Raw genomic sequence first — 14,814 nt, 5'->3', positions numbered from 1 at the left:
AAAAAAAAAGTACGGTCAGATGGCGATTTGAACTCAACTCAATCCCGTATCAGGCGAATGCGATAACCGTTCGGCTACGGTATCAGATGTGGGGTGTCTCAAGTGTCAGATGTGGGGTGTCTCAAGTGTGTCGTGCTTTCGTCACACGCATTTTAATTTCTGTTGGTAAATTCCAGTGTAGCGTTAATCTGAACAGTGATGATCTTTCAGAGAGACCTCATTTAAACTCGGAGAAAGGACTGTGCTCTAGTCTTCATTATTTGCGATTCGAAACCTCCAGTCGAGCTTCGACGGATTGACTGTGCGGAGTGACTCCCCTTGAATTGACTCGAAGAGGGACTCGACGGTTAGCACATTTTCAAAACAAATGTGGCATATTTCTCGTGTTGTATCTTCACTCATCGGGGATTCTGATACTAAATATGAACGGTAAGAATGCTCTGAACCCTACACGTATTATATCCCCATCGTTTTTTCGTTCACATTTGCCCAACATGTTAATTTGCTAAGCGGGGTTAATGTCGTCTGCTACTGTGCTAGGCTACCTGGGCAATCGAACCACTGCAGTCTGCACTGACTGAGTCTGCACGCATGAGGCACTGAGGCTGGTAATAAGTCTTTTATATATGGTAAGAACGTTCTGAACCTTACACGTTTTCGATTACGATTGTTCTTGCCTTGAAATAATAATTCAGAAACCATTCATTTACTGAACTGATGTAGTCGTATTTCTGTGTAGTCTGCTACAGAGTCGATCGAGTCAGTCTTCCAAACTGGTCTAGGTGGTACGTTATCGGAATAACACTTGTGTTTTCTGTTAGCCGCTGGGAATTGTATACTAACTCATCATTTGGTAATGTGGATGATAAGCTACATGCCACTAACACGGCATATGAGAAGAATCTATGCAAGTCGGCGAAAATTAGATGAAACACAGCGGCTTCTATTTTTAGATCACTGGCACTGGCACAGGCACATGCAATCTGTCAGAAAAAAAACCACTTCTGCTTTAATTGAGAAGCGGGGATTTTATGGTCATTTGGTATTGTGGAGAATATAAGCTACATGTCATTAATTAATTCTGAGGATGAGAGCACAGTCTCGCTTTGGCAAAGGGCGGAAGAATACGCTCTGGGGAAAAGTTAGCGCACTCCAAGAGTGCGCTAACAGTTTTAGCGCATCGCCATTAGCCAATCAAATGGTTCACATCAGTCATGTGACACCAGTACTTACTGACAATTATTATTATTATTATTATTATTATTATTATTTAAGTTATTGAGACATCCCAGTGCACTAAGGGATTTATAGAGCAAATCGAGAAAATTCATTATTGAACGAAGCGCATAGCGCTGAGTTCAATAATTATTTTCGAGATTTGCTCTATAAATCCCTTAGTGCACTGGGATTGTTTCAATAACGATATTGTCAGTACCGCCATAGAAAAAAGAAGATTCCAAGCGCACATTTTGCAACGCGCATTTGAATAGGCATAACTGTGTGGTCAGGTCGTGTACAGTAAAGATCTACTTTTGTGTGGGGTGTCTCAAGTGTGTCGTGCTTTCGTCACACGCATTTTAATTTCTGTTGGTAAATTCCAGAGTAGCGTTAATCTGAACAGTGATGATCTTTCAGAGAGACCTCATTTGAACTCGGAGAAAGGGCTGTGCTCTTCATTATTTGCGATTCGAAACCTCCAGTCGAGCTTCGACGGATTGACTGTGCGGAGTGACTCCCCTTGAATTGACTCGAAGCCGCGGGACTCGACGGTTCGCACATTTTCAAAACAAATGTGGCATATTTCTCGTGTTGTATCTTCACTCATCGGGGAGTCTGATACTAAATATGAACGGTAAGAATGCTCTGAACCCTACACGTATTATATCCCCATCGTTTTTTCGTTCACATTTGCCCAACATGTTAATTTGCTGAGCGGGGTTTATGTCGTCTGCTAGGGCAATCAAACCACTGCATGCAGTCTGCACTGACTGAGTCTGCACGCACGAGGCACGCTGGTAATAAGTCTTATAATGGTAAGAACGTTCTGAACCCTACACGTTTTCGATTACGATTGTTCTTTCCTTGAAATAATAATTCGGAAACCATTCATTTACTGAACTGATGCAGTCGTATTTCAGTGTAGTCAGTGCGGCTACGTATGACAGAGTCGATCGAGTCAGTCTTCCAAACTGGTCTAGCTGGTACGATATCGGAATAACACTTGTGTTTTCTGCTAGCGGGTGGGAATTTTATATTAACTCATCATTTGGTAATGTGGATGATAAGCTACATGCCACTAAAACGATGAGAAGAATCTATGCAAGTCGGCGAGAATTAGATGAAACACAGCGGCTTGTATTTTTAGATCAGTGGCAGCCGCACTGTGGCACAGGCACATGCAATCTGTCAGAAAAAAACCCACTTCTGCTTTAATTGAGAAGCAGGGAATTTATGGTCATTTGGTATTGTGGAAAATATAAGCTACATGTCAGTAATTAATTCTGAGGATGAGAGCACAGTCTTGCTTAGGTAAAGGGCGTAAGAATACGCTCTGTGGAAAAGTTAGCGCACTCCAAGAGTGCGCTAACAGTTTTAGCGCATCGCCATTAGCCAATCAACTGGTTCACATCAGTCATGTGACACCAGTACTTACTGACAATTATTATTATTATTATTATTATTTAAGTTATTGAGACATCCCAGTGCACTAAGGGATTTATAGAGCAAATCGAGAAAATTCATTATTGAACGAAGCGCATAGCGCTGAGTTCAATAATTATTTTCGAGATTTGCTCTATAAATCCCTTAGTGCACTGGGATTGTTTCAATAACGATATTGTCAGTACCGCCATAGAAAAAAGAAGATTCCAAACGCACATTTTGCAATGCGCATTTGAATAGGCATAACTGTGTGGTCAGGTCGTGCACAGTAAAGATCTACTTTTGTGTGGGGTGTCTCAAGTGTGTCGTGCTTTCGTCACACGCATTTTAATTTCTGTTGGTAAATTCCAGTGTAGCGTTAATCTGAACAGTGATGATCTTTTAGAGAGACCTCATTTGAACTCGGAGAAAGGCTCTTCATTATTTGCGATTCGAAACCTCCAGTCGAGCTTCGACGGATTGACTATGCGGAGTGACTCCCCTTGAATTGACTCAAAGCGGGACTCGACGGTTCGCACATTTTCAAAACAAATGTGGCATATTTCTTGTGTTCTATCTTCACTCATCGGGGACTCTGATACTAAATATGAACGGTAAGAATGCTCTGAACCCTACACGTATTATATCCCCATCGTTTTTTCGTTCACATTTGCCCAACATGTTAATTTGCTGAGCGGGGTTAATGTCGTCTGCTAGGCTACCTGCCAACCTGGGCAATGGAACGACTGCAGTCTGCACTGAGTCTGTACGCATAAGGCAGGCTGCTAATAAATCTTATATATGGTAAGAACGTTCTGAACCTTACACGTTTTCGATTACGATTGTTCTTGCTTTGAAATAATAATTCTGAAACCATTCATTTACTGAACTGATGCAGACGTATTTCTGTGTTGTCTGCTACAGAGTCGATCGAGTCAGTCTTCCAAACTGGTCTTGCTGGTACGTTATCGGAATAACACTTGTGTTTTCTGTTAGCCGCTGGGAATTGTATACTAACTCATCATTTGGTAATGTGGATGATAAGCTACATGCCACTAACACGGCATATGAGAAGAATCTATGCAATTCGGCGAAAATTAGATGAAACACAGCGGCTTCTATTTTTTTAGATCACTGCCACTGGCACAGGCACATGCAATCTGTCAGAAAAAAACCCACTTCTGCTTTAATTGAGAAGCAGGGAATTTATGGTCATTTGGTATTGTGGAGAATATAAGCTACATGTCATTAATTAATTCTGAGGATGAGAGCACAGTCTTGCTTAGGCAAAGGGCGCAAGAATACGCTCTGTGGAAAAGTTAGCGCACTCCAAGTGTGCGCTAACAGTTTTAGCGCATCGCCATTAGCCAATCAACTGGTTCACATCAGTCATATGACACCAGTACTTACTGACAATTATTATTATTACTGTTCTTATAAACTCGGAACGCACAACGCGTTTTCCTGTGCCTGTGACCACGGGACACGGGACAAGGTCAAAGGCACTGACACGTCAAGGGAAACCCGACAATGTAACCGAAAGTAATGTATTCGTTGGAATGATTGTGTTATGCTGCATGTTCAAACGGGTCCGTGAGCAGGAAACCCGATCACACTTTCCGGTGCAACAAGTCTATCTAGCCAACAAAATAAACCAACTCACACATTCGTGTGGTAGTTGTGCTCTCGAAACAATTACCCAGACGTACAGACAGACAGACAGACAGACAGACGTACACACATGCTTGCACGCACGCACACGCTCACGCGCGCACTCGCACACACAACAATAATAACAACAACAACAACAACAACAACAAAATCACCACCACCACCACCACACAGCCTGTGACCCCACCCCACCCCCCCCTCCCCCCCCCCCCCCCCCCCCCCCCGGATGATCCCAACTTCCATGACTCTTGCATCATATGCGCCTCAGGCTTGCAGCTGTGATAGGCTAAATCCCATCACAATGACCCTATTTAACACAGGAAGAGTACAGATGTTTATTGAGGTTACCCGATCAAGTCTACCGGAAATAAAATTCGTTGGTGTTAGACCAAAACCACGGGCCCATGACTGGATTACTCTACTACGAGCAGTAAAGAGAGCGTATCCACTGTTTCCGTTCGCATTCAGTGCCTGAAATGGGGAATTCAAAAGCCCATTTGGGATAAACAGCGAGCTTTTTTTCCTGTCGTGTCTGCCTTTTGCGTGACGGTTAACCGAAACGTTTCCCTGCAGTGCTGCAGAGTAGGCGATTTTGTGTGTGAAAAGTTGTTGCTGTTGTGAAAGCGGCCATGTTTCTTTAGCACGAACGGATATTCTTCAGGATCGGCCTCGAGTCTTCAAAAAGAGTGTGCATGCATGTACTATCCTTGCGAATTTGACGTGAACAATGGGATTTTCCGGAATGCTTTATGCAGCCTATGTTCAAGTAGCTTTGTACACTTTTCTTCAAAATTGTTTGCTAAGGTCTAAAATGGCATGTATTTTTAGGAGTCAAAACTAGTGTAAACTTCTTTGGATTGAGTCTTCTAAAAAGGGTCAACTATATGTGCGATTGAACACTGAAATTCTCATGAGAAATTCTCATGAGAGTGAACTATATCTGCGAGTCGAAGTGAGCATGTATATTCTCCGTATTGATTTATAATGCGGCTAAAGAGTAGCAGGAGTGGTACTTAATATTGTGCAGTTGTTATGTTTTCTTGAAAAGTGGCTGTTGTGGTGAAACTGTCCAAGGTATTTATTCGAATATATTCGTATCGCCTTTACGAGTTAAAAAATGATGAAATATGTGTGTGAGAGCTGGAGTGGACATTGGGATACTCCAGATTGCTTTATGCGGCCAGAGTTATCAGTAGCATGCACAGTTGTTCAGTGTTCTTGAAACGTTGCTGCTCTAGCCAGAATGTCGAAGTATCTTTTCCTGTTGAAGCAAACACAAAGACTCTTTGGGTCGCCTGAAGTCTTCAAAAAGATTAAAAAATCTTTGCGAATTGATGTGAACATTGCTGCATTCAGCCACAGATTTAAACTTTCTCTGCGAGTCAAAGCTAGCGTTCACAAAGAATCTTCGGATCGCCTCGACTCTGAGTCTTCACAAAGATTTAACTCTCTTCGCAAGTTAAGACAAACACGGACATTCTTTAGGTCGTATCAATTATTCAAAACGGCGGAAGCATCTGTGAATCTCATACGGAAATATGTCTGGGATCCCAGTGAATCTCAAGAAAATTGAAATGACTTTCTCAATTGAATGAGACCAGAGACATAGATAGTGTGTATGTCTCTGATGAGACTTTTGGATTAAAAGTTTGCGGATACTTAGTGATTGTGAGACCGATGCGTTAACTTCCCGATTTATGGAGGCAGAAAGGGTAGCGTCTATTAAAGATTCGCTGACGTTGCAAGTCGACTCACGTTCTCGGTAGGGGATACAAACAATGGTAAAGACTAGCGCAGAATTGACTTGTCGCAGTTTTCCCTACCTTGTTGTCGAATGGACTTCAGTAAAAACAAGTCGATGTACCGTTTAACCCGACTTGTGCCTGGAAGGACTATTTTGTAGAGTGAGGTGAGAGATCAGACGCTGCACAATGGACATTCTCTTCGTCGCCCTTCTTTCAGCTGTCCTGGTTTTCAAAAGTGTTGAGACAAAGTGTGACGACCAGCCTGTGATATGCTGGCATACAGACTCGCCTTTTCCTTTAACCCCTCCTGTTGAATCATGCTATGGTGAAGGTTTGTGCAAGTGCACCAACGAAACAGCCGATTGCTCGTCTAGTTTTGGGAATCTGACGTTTGTGCCGAATCTGAATCGAAGCTATCAGTACCTGAATCTCTCAAACAACAACTTGACCAATATCTCACACCGCCATTTCTTCACCAATGTGTCCAAGGACGTTCGTGTCATTGACCTGTACAACAACGGTCTGACTTTCATAGCTGAAGGTGTTTTTGAAGGGCTGGAGAAACTGGAATCTTTGCTTCTCGGAGGTTCAAACCTGCTCGGGTACAAAGACATCCCATCTCTGTTGGCTGTCCCTAGCCTTCGGAACTTGAGTATGAGCTGTTTAAAACTCGGTAACGTGCCGGAGGATACGTTCCGTCGTGTGACCCATTCTCACCTGCGGTATCTCGATCTCAGCTGGAACTGTATCGGCTCTCTGAACATGTCAGTGTTCAAACCCCTCAGAAAACTGAAGACAATTTCTTTGTGGCGCAACGAAATTTACGAACTGGCAACAGCTTACATGCCTTCGTGGGAGACGTTAGACTTGCCTACAAACCGCCTGTATGATTTTCCAAGAACCTGTGCTGAATCCAACACGTCGCTTTTCCCCAATCTGAAAGCCTTGTCTCTCGACCAGAACATGATTCAAGGCATCGACGATCCCGTCTGCCTTCCCAAAGTCAAGGTGCTGTCCGTGAGCTACAACCATTTTCTGTATTTCAGAACCAATACTTTGCGGACAGATCGTTTCCCGAATCTTCAGATACTGCAAATCATGCAAATGGAGAACAAAATCTACGGGGTTTCACCATTCTTTATCAACAACTCTGCTGTTGCCAAGATCACGTTTGTGTTAAACAACATTGATTTTTCCAAGGATTACGCGCATCCAGATATGTTCGGTGGTTGCACGGGAGTAACGTTTCTCAACCTACGTGGCAACACCTTCCAATACGTTACTGATGATAAGTTCCACCGTCTGCTAAAACCAATGGAAAGTTCGCTCAACATCCTGTCCTTATCGGGTACGCAGCTGACCCACATATCATCAAACATGTTCAGCCGACTCAAACATATAACAGAACTGTACCTTTACGAAAACTCGTTGACTTCAATCCCTGACGGTGTCTTGGATAACATCGGGCCTATGTGGAAACTCATACTGGACGACAACATGATCGAGACTATCTCGGAAACTACGTTCGGCGTCGAGCTTCGTTCGAGGTATGTTGCATTGGGCTTACTAGTCTTGTCATGCAGAATGACGCAGTACAAGCTAATGCAAACAGGACACTTAAAACATATATAAATACCACACACCGCACCAAAACGTAAAATCATGGGGGGTTTTCATATAAAAAAAATACAAATTCTCTGTCGAAATTGTTTTTCTTTCTTTCTGAATTTGATCTTTTTTCTTTAGGTTCAGCTACTTCAGACTCTTTCTGTATTCTTCTGTGCGTATTGTCTTCATTTTCTCTCATTGTCCACTCTCCTTTTTACTTTTAAACAAAAAGAGGACACAACAGGGATTCAGGATTGGTATTCATGTATGTTCTCCTTTTTACCCCATGGTTTATTGCTGACGAAGACGCATGGTCGAAACCGGTTCATATCTGTGTATGTTCGTGTTTGTATCTGGAGAGTACATTCACGTTGTTATCTTATTTTGTTTCAATTTTCTGTTTAAAATTCATCAGGCTAAAAGACGTGAACCTGGGTGGGAATCCGTACCACTGTTCCTGCGAGATCCTGTGGTTCCAGCAGTGGATGAGATCCAACCCTACCATCTTCCGCGACTTCCACACCAGAGGGTACCGATGTGCCAACGTGCGTAACGTCACCGTTCCAGACTTCGTTTTGAACCCTCAGGTATTTATTTATTTAAACATATTAGTTTACTGATAAGGTTTATTGATTTAAAAATGTACACATTTGACAGAGAAAAGAAAAGACCTATGAAGAAGGTTTGCTCCAAGCCACACACAAAAAAACAACTAATAAGGCAAACAAATAATTGTAGTAGCAAACCTGCATGCAACTGAGGTTAAAAAAAAACATAAAAAAAACCAAACCCTCAGGTATGGCTATTGAATCGAAGAAATAAAGGAACGTCAACGCTCAAACCAAGACAAGTCGTTTGTTTGTTTCAAAGCTTCTTATTCGCTCGGGGATCAGGAGATTGGTTCCGCAAAACTCTCACTTACGTACTTTCGTTGCACAGTTTTAGTTTAGGCTGCTTACGTTTGTTTATTTATGCTTTGATCTGCATCTCAATTTCTGTATAACCCTGTTTTAAAATAAATGTATAGACCTGCATGCAATATATAATGCTTAAACCTATGTATATGGCACTGTGTGTGTTAGTGTGTGTGTGTTAGTGTGTGTGTGTGTGCGTGCGTGCGTACGTGCGTACGTGCGTACGTGCGTGCGTGCGTGCGTACGTGCGTGCGCGCGCGTGTGTGTGTGTGTGTGTGTGTGCGTGTGTGTGTGTGTGTGTGTGTGTGTGTGTGCGTGCGTGCGCGCTCGTGTGCTCGCGTGCGTGCGTGCGTGCGTGTGCGTGTGCGTGTGTGTGTGTCAGCAGCTTTAACCATCACCATCGATCGATATAAATCATCACAATCTTTAATTTCAGGCCTGCATCTTGGGTTCCGACGCCGCATCTTTAACCATCGCCATCTCCTGTGTTCTGCTCTTCTTCCTGATTCTCTTCATCGTCTACTTCCGCTTCCGGTGGCACGCGCGGCTCTGCCTGTACGAAGTTTGCCGAAGTCGCCGACGAAGGACACGCACCCGACGCTTCAAATACGACGTCTTCGTGTCCTACGCCGAGGAAGACGTGAACTGGGTTCTGGATGAACTCCTACCCGTGCTGGAAGGAGAGTGGGGCCTCAGGCTCTGCATCCATCAACGGGACTTCCTTCCGGGCAAGCAAATCGTGGACAACATTGCCGACTGCGTCAGCGACAGCGAGCGAGTTGTGCTGGTCTTCTCGCCGCACTTTGCCCGCAGTCAGTGGTGTCAGTTCGAGCTCAAGTACTGCCAGAGCTTCGTCATGGAACGCGATGACGTTATGGTGCTGGTGGCGCTGCAGGAGACGCAGTCACGTGACATGACGGGCGCCATGTTGGCAGTGCTGAGGACTACCACGTACATTGAATGGGACGAGCAGGGGGAGGCTAAAACGTCGTTCTGGGGGCGTTTGCGTCTTGCGCTGGACGAGATGGATGAGCCTGAGACTGCGTGAAAAAAACTTAGTGGTACTTGTGAAATAATAAAACTTATAAACTATTTGAATACGTGTGTGTGTGTGTGTGTGTTTGTGTGTGTGTGTGTGTGTGTGTGTGAGTGTGTGTGTGTGTGTGTGTGTGTCTAAGTGTGTGTGTGTCCAAGTGTGTGTGTCCAAGTGTGTGTGTGTGTGGGTGTGTGTGTGTGTGTGTGTGTGTTTGTTTAATCCAAACCGCAAAGCGTCCAAAAATGTACAAGCATTGAAACAAACTACACTACACGTCATAAAAAAGTACACAGATACATTTAGTTGTAGATCTTTGTGATGCGGCCAGTTATATTAAAACCAAGTATGTTGCCAGAAATGTAATTCATTTCCCTACCGTATGAACTAAAGAGTTTAATTTTTCATAAATTAGTGTTTATGCAGTGGACCGGAGACCTAGGACACCCCCTAAAATCAAATTCGCAAAAGCAAACTTGCAGACACAAAAATACACAAAAAATCCAAATAAGCAAGAGTGACCCCGTTTTTGATCTGAAATTGAAGAACAACTGATATGCTACTTAGACAAATTATTTGGTTCAACTGTTGCGCAAAAGGCTTGTTTTGCAGTCTTTTTTTTTTTTTTTTTTTTTTTTTTTTGGGGGGGGGGGGGGGGCTATATGGGTAAAATTCCTGTAGTTTTGTAATGGTTCCTTGTATTGCTCTCAAATTTGACATGAGTATTGGTAACACAATTGCAAAAGAGTGTGTAAAATATAATGGCGTTTTGGTGATTGTTTTTGGACGAACTGGAATTTTTTAGAAACGTTTTATTTAACTGTAATAACTTTTTTCAGTAAGACTTATTAGTGTGCAGGGGCGGATCACATCATTTTTAAGGGGGGGTTCCAAATTTCTTTTGGGACAATTCGACGACGCGAAGCGTTCGAACTTCCTAGGGGCCTCAAGGGACAAGCCCCCCCCCCCCCCCCCCCCCTCCGGAAAATGTTGATAAAAACAAGCAAAATGGAGCAATCTGGTGCAATCTGAGCCACGAAACTTCCCCTAATACACCTTCCAAAAAGTAAATTTAAGAAGACAAATTTGGATCAAAACAAGGACAAATGACCAATCTGGTTTGTTTGTTTGTTTGTTTGCTTAACGCCCAGCCGACCACGAAGGGCCATATCAGGGCGGTGCTGCTTTGACATATAACGTGCGCCACACACAAGACAGAAGTCGCAGCACAGGCTTCATGTCTCACCCAGTCACATTATTCTGACACCGGACCAACCAGTCCTAGCACTAACCCCATAATGCCAGACGCCAGGCGGAGCAGCCAGTAGATTGCCAATTTTAAAGTCTTAGGTATGACCCGGCCGGGGTTCGAACCCACGACCTCCCGATCACGGGGACGCCTTACCACTAGGTCAACCGTGCCGGTTTACCAATCTGGTGCAACCTGAGCAAGCAATTTACCAAAGTACTTTCCAAAACAGTCACTTAGAAGACAAAGGTCGGCTCCTAGGGAGGTCCAGGGGCATGCCTCCCCCCCCCCCCCCCCCCCACGGAAAAATGTTGATAAAAATCAAGGATAATGGAGCAATCTGGTGCAATCTGAGCCATCAGTTTTTCCTTGTTTTCAATTTTTTTTTCTCAATTTTTTTAATTTTCATTATTTTTTTAAGGCTAGGGGGGGGTTCCGGAATCCCCGGACTCCCCCCCCCCCCCCAGGATCCGCCCCTGGTGTGTGTGTATGTGTGTGTGTGTGTGTGAGTGTGTGCGTGTGTGTGTATGTGTGCGTGTGTGTGTATGTGTGTGTCAGTGTGACGTCGCTCTGGATGACGCCATTACGCACACACACAGGAACGCGCACAGCTCCGTTATAGTGCAGGGCGTGGCACACGTGTATCCCGGAGTGAGAGGGTTGGTCAGACCCGAGGCTAGCCTCTTTGACAACTACTGCTAGGCCTTCAGCAATTTTCTCGATCCGGAATGTACTCATTTCTCTCTGGGAACTGTAGGTTTTAACAGGCGTAAGTCGGAATTTAACTAAACACTGACAGACGGGCAGACAGACAGACCAACGTTGCAACAGGCACACAGACAGACAGACTGACAGACAGACAGACAGAGGCACACACACACGCACACACACACACACACACACACACACACATGCAGATCAGTGCACACACACACACGCATACACGCACGCGCATACACACACACACACACATATACACACATACACACACACACACACACACACACACACACACACACACACACACACACACACACATACAATGAGCACATCACGCCACAGCAACCGACATAGCACTGCATTACTCTCTCTCTAGAAATACACATGTATCTGAATTGTCACCAACAAATATTCATACAAGAAAAATGTTCATTCAAAATGAACAGCGTCGATGCAATGTCCACCAAAGATTTATTTTGGGAAGTGTTAAAGGTTAGGGTCAAAAGTTAATGAATTGCATGTTGTGCTGGATATATAAATTGTTTATTTCAGTCAATGCTTGATTCATAAGTACATTTTTCAGCATGGTGCATCTACAGGAGGGTGCTCCAACAATGATGCATAGTGCCAACATTTAGCGCAAACTTTTCACAACAGTGCATTATTACCACAAAGCGCATACAGCGATTATATAGTAGCAAGTTGCACTAAACATTTGAACAAAATGCATTTTGTTCAAATGTTAACAGCACAGCACCAAGTTTTGCATAAGTGCACAACAGCACTGACCATTTCACAAAAGTGCATTACAGCTGTGACAATTTTACAAAAGTGCATTGACCATTTCAGGCAGATGGCTAACATGCAGATTTCGCTTTTGTCTGTCTTTCTTTGAAAAGTAGGCATGTTCAAGATCGATGAAGTCATGAGCAATTGGGTTAGATGACAGAAAAGATTCAAAAACGTCAGATTCAGTTAGATGACAGAAAAGATTCAAAAACGTCAGATTCAGTGTTTTGGGCACTGTTGAACAGGAACATTCTCTCCTGTTCAACAAATGTGGGTTCAATTCAAAAGCAACATTGTCACAGATAGGCTAGTGTTACATTTCTGTAAAGTTTCAAAAACATCTTCCATGTTTTGGTTACTGTTGAACAGAGGCATATTTTCCTGTTCAAAAAAGTCTGACACAAATTGTCGTAGTTGTGGGTTAAGGTTCGATCTATACTGTCCTTCAAACGAGTCGTAGAACCGTCATTGTCACAGATAGTGTTACATTTCTGTTTTACATTCAAACGAGTCGTAGAAGTAGTAGTACATTTGCGTTTGGTTGTTTTTATATTTAGTCAAGTTTTGACTAAATATTTTAACATCGAGGGGGAATCGAAACGAGGGTCGTGGTGTATGTGTGTGTGTGTGTGCGTGTGTGCGTGTGTGTGTGTGTGTAGAGCGATTCAGACTAAACTACTGGACCGATCTTTATGAAATTTGACATGAGAGTTCCTGGGTATGAAATCCCCGAACGTTTTTTTCATTTTTTTGATAAATGTCTTTGATGACGTCATATCCGGCTTTTCGTGAAAGTTGAGGCGGCACTGTCACGCCCTCATTTTTCAACCAAATTGGTTGAAATTTTGGTCAAGTACTCTTCGACGAAGCCCGGGGTTCGGTATTGCATTTCAGCTTGGTGGCTTAAAAATTAATTTATGACTTTGGTCATTAAAAATCTGAAAATTGTAAAAAAAAATAAAAATTTATAAAACGATCCAAATTTACGTTTATCTTATTCGCCATCATTTGCTGATTCCAAAAACATATCAATATGTTATATTCGGATTAAAAACAAGCTCTAAAAATTAAATATATAAAAATTATTATCAAATTTTTTTTTCGAAATCAATTTAAAAACACTTTCATCTTATTCCTTGTCGGTTCCTGATTCCAAAAATATATAGATATGATATGTTTGGATTAAAAACACGCTCAGAAAGTTAAAACGAAGAGAGGTACAGAAAAGCGTGCTATCCTTCTCAGCGCAACGAATACCCCGCTCTTCTTGTCAATTCCACGTGCACTGCCTTTGCCACGGGCGGTGGAGTGACGATGCTACGAGTATACGGTCTTGCTGCGTTGCGTTGCGTTCAGTTTCATTCTGTGAGTTCGACAGCTACTTGACTAAATATTGTATTTTCGCCTTACGCGACTTGTTTCTTTTAGATTCCTGTCACTCATACTAGCAGTATTGATTGAGGTACATAAATCTGTTGATGTACAGGGATGACTTGTTTGTAATGAATCCTTGTTTCCTCCACATTGAGTTTGCATTGCAGTTGGACAGAAATGAACAGGTGTTAATTGATAAACACATTGATAATGGCTTTTGAGAAAATCAATCAATTCTGCAAAGGAATTAACTTGATGACATCAAAACTGCAGCGCCATTTGAAGAATGGTTACCATTTCTGTTTCTTTGATGGGAATCAAACAAATAAAAACATTGACTATCCAAGTTACCATGAATGGCAATAGTTGACTCCTGAAAAGTAGCAAGGATATAATTTGAGACGATAAACGCCTGATGCAATCCCTCCTCAAGGTCAGTCAACTCAAAACCTTCATCATTCGCAACATCAGTAGGCAACACAGCGGGATTCGTATGTCCAGAAATCATGTCGAAAAAATATTACATTTCAAAAGCATGTCCAACCACAGTTGTTGGCAAGTGTTCGTGTCCGAAGTAGCCTTCAGTGTGTGTATATGTATTCATGTGACAGAGAACGTGACCTCATTGTTCAATCCTCTCTCTCTCTTCTTTCTCATTCGAACGCACACACGCAAGAACGTAGCCAACGCACGCAGGCGCACGCACACACACACACACACACACACACACACACACACACCCCGCTGACGCACACGGCAAACCACGCACACACACACTGACTGTCGGCAAGCATCTCTTTTTGTTTTCTTTACCTTTGTTTATTGTGTTTTCGATATTTGTGTTTATTTTTTGCTTGACTTATCTGTTTTATTTTAATGTTTGCTATCCACATCGTGTGATAAATGTTTCTTCTCAGTCTCCGAGTCAGTTTAGTTTCTGCACGCCGCTTTGGTACTCCTTGTTTTTCTTTCTGGTGTTTTGTGCGCGACTGATTTGCGGATTTATTTTTATTCCTTTCATATGCAGTTGAAGTGTTGTGGGTGTTATTGTCTGTATATGCTATGTTGCGT

The 14,814-nt window shown here is 42.9% G+C and overlaps 1 protein-coding gene and 1 long non-coding RNA gene across 2 annotated transcripts in view; one reads left to right on the top strand and one right to left on the bottom strand.

Annotated features, from left to right (window-relative positions):
• The window catches only part of LOC138958250 (uncharacterized), an 11,226-nt gene extending 3,618 nt beyond the window's left edge, over nt 1-7,608 (bottom strand). The window contains exon 1 of the long non-coding RNA XR_011453346.1: nt 7,470-7,608. This is a non-coding gene — a long non-coding RNA (uncharacterized lncRNA). The remainder of the gene's footprint in view (nt 1-7,469) is intronic.
• Nucleotides 4,678-9,672, top strand: LOC138958249 (toll-like receptor 2). The gene is made up of 3 exons (XM_070329363.1): nt 4,678-7,603; nt 8,080-8,251; nt 9,015-9,672. The coding sequence occupies exons 1-3, from the start codon at nt 6,243-6,245 to the stop codon at nt 9,624-9,626; spliced, it is 2,145 nt and encodes a 714-aa protein (XP_070185464.1). The 5' UTR covers nt 4,678-6,242; the 3' UTR covers nt 9,627-9,672.
• Nucleotides 9,673-14,814: the final 5,142 nt, after the last annotated feature.

Source organism: Littorina saxatilis, linkage group LG2 (genome assembly GCF_037325665.1).
Source record: "Littorina saxatilis isolate snail1 linkage group LG2, US_GU_Lsax_2.0, whole genome shotgun sequence".
NCBI lineage: Eukaryota > Metazoa > Mollusca > Gastropoda > Littorinimorpha > Littorinidae > Littorina > Littorina saxatilis.
The sequence above is the reverse complement of the archived record's forward strand: the minus strand, read 5'-3'. Positions and strand labels throughout refer to the sequence as shown.

Coding starts and splice junctions, on each gene's coding strand:
- LOC138958249 (XM_070329363.1), top strand. CDS start 6,243: ATGGACATTCTCTTCGTCGCCCTTCTTTCAGCTGTCCTGGTTTTCAAA. Junction 7,604..8,079: donor GGCGTCGAGCTTCGTTCGAG/GTATGTTGCATT, acceptor AAAATTCATCAG/GCTAAAAGACGTGAACCTGG. Junction 8,252..9,014: donor ACTTCGTTTTGAACCCTCAG/GTATTTATTTAT, acceptor CTTTAATTTCAG/GCCTGCATCTTGGGTTCCGA.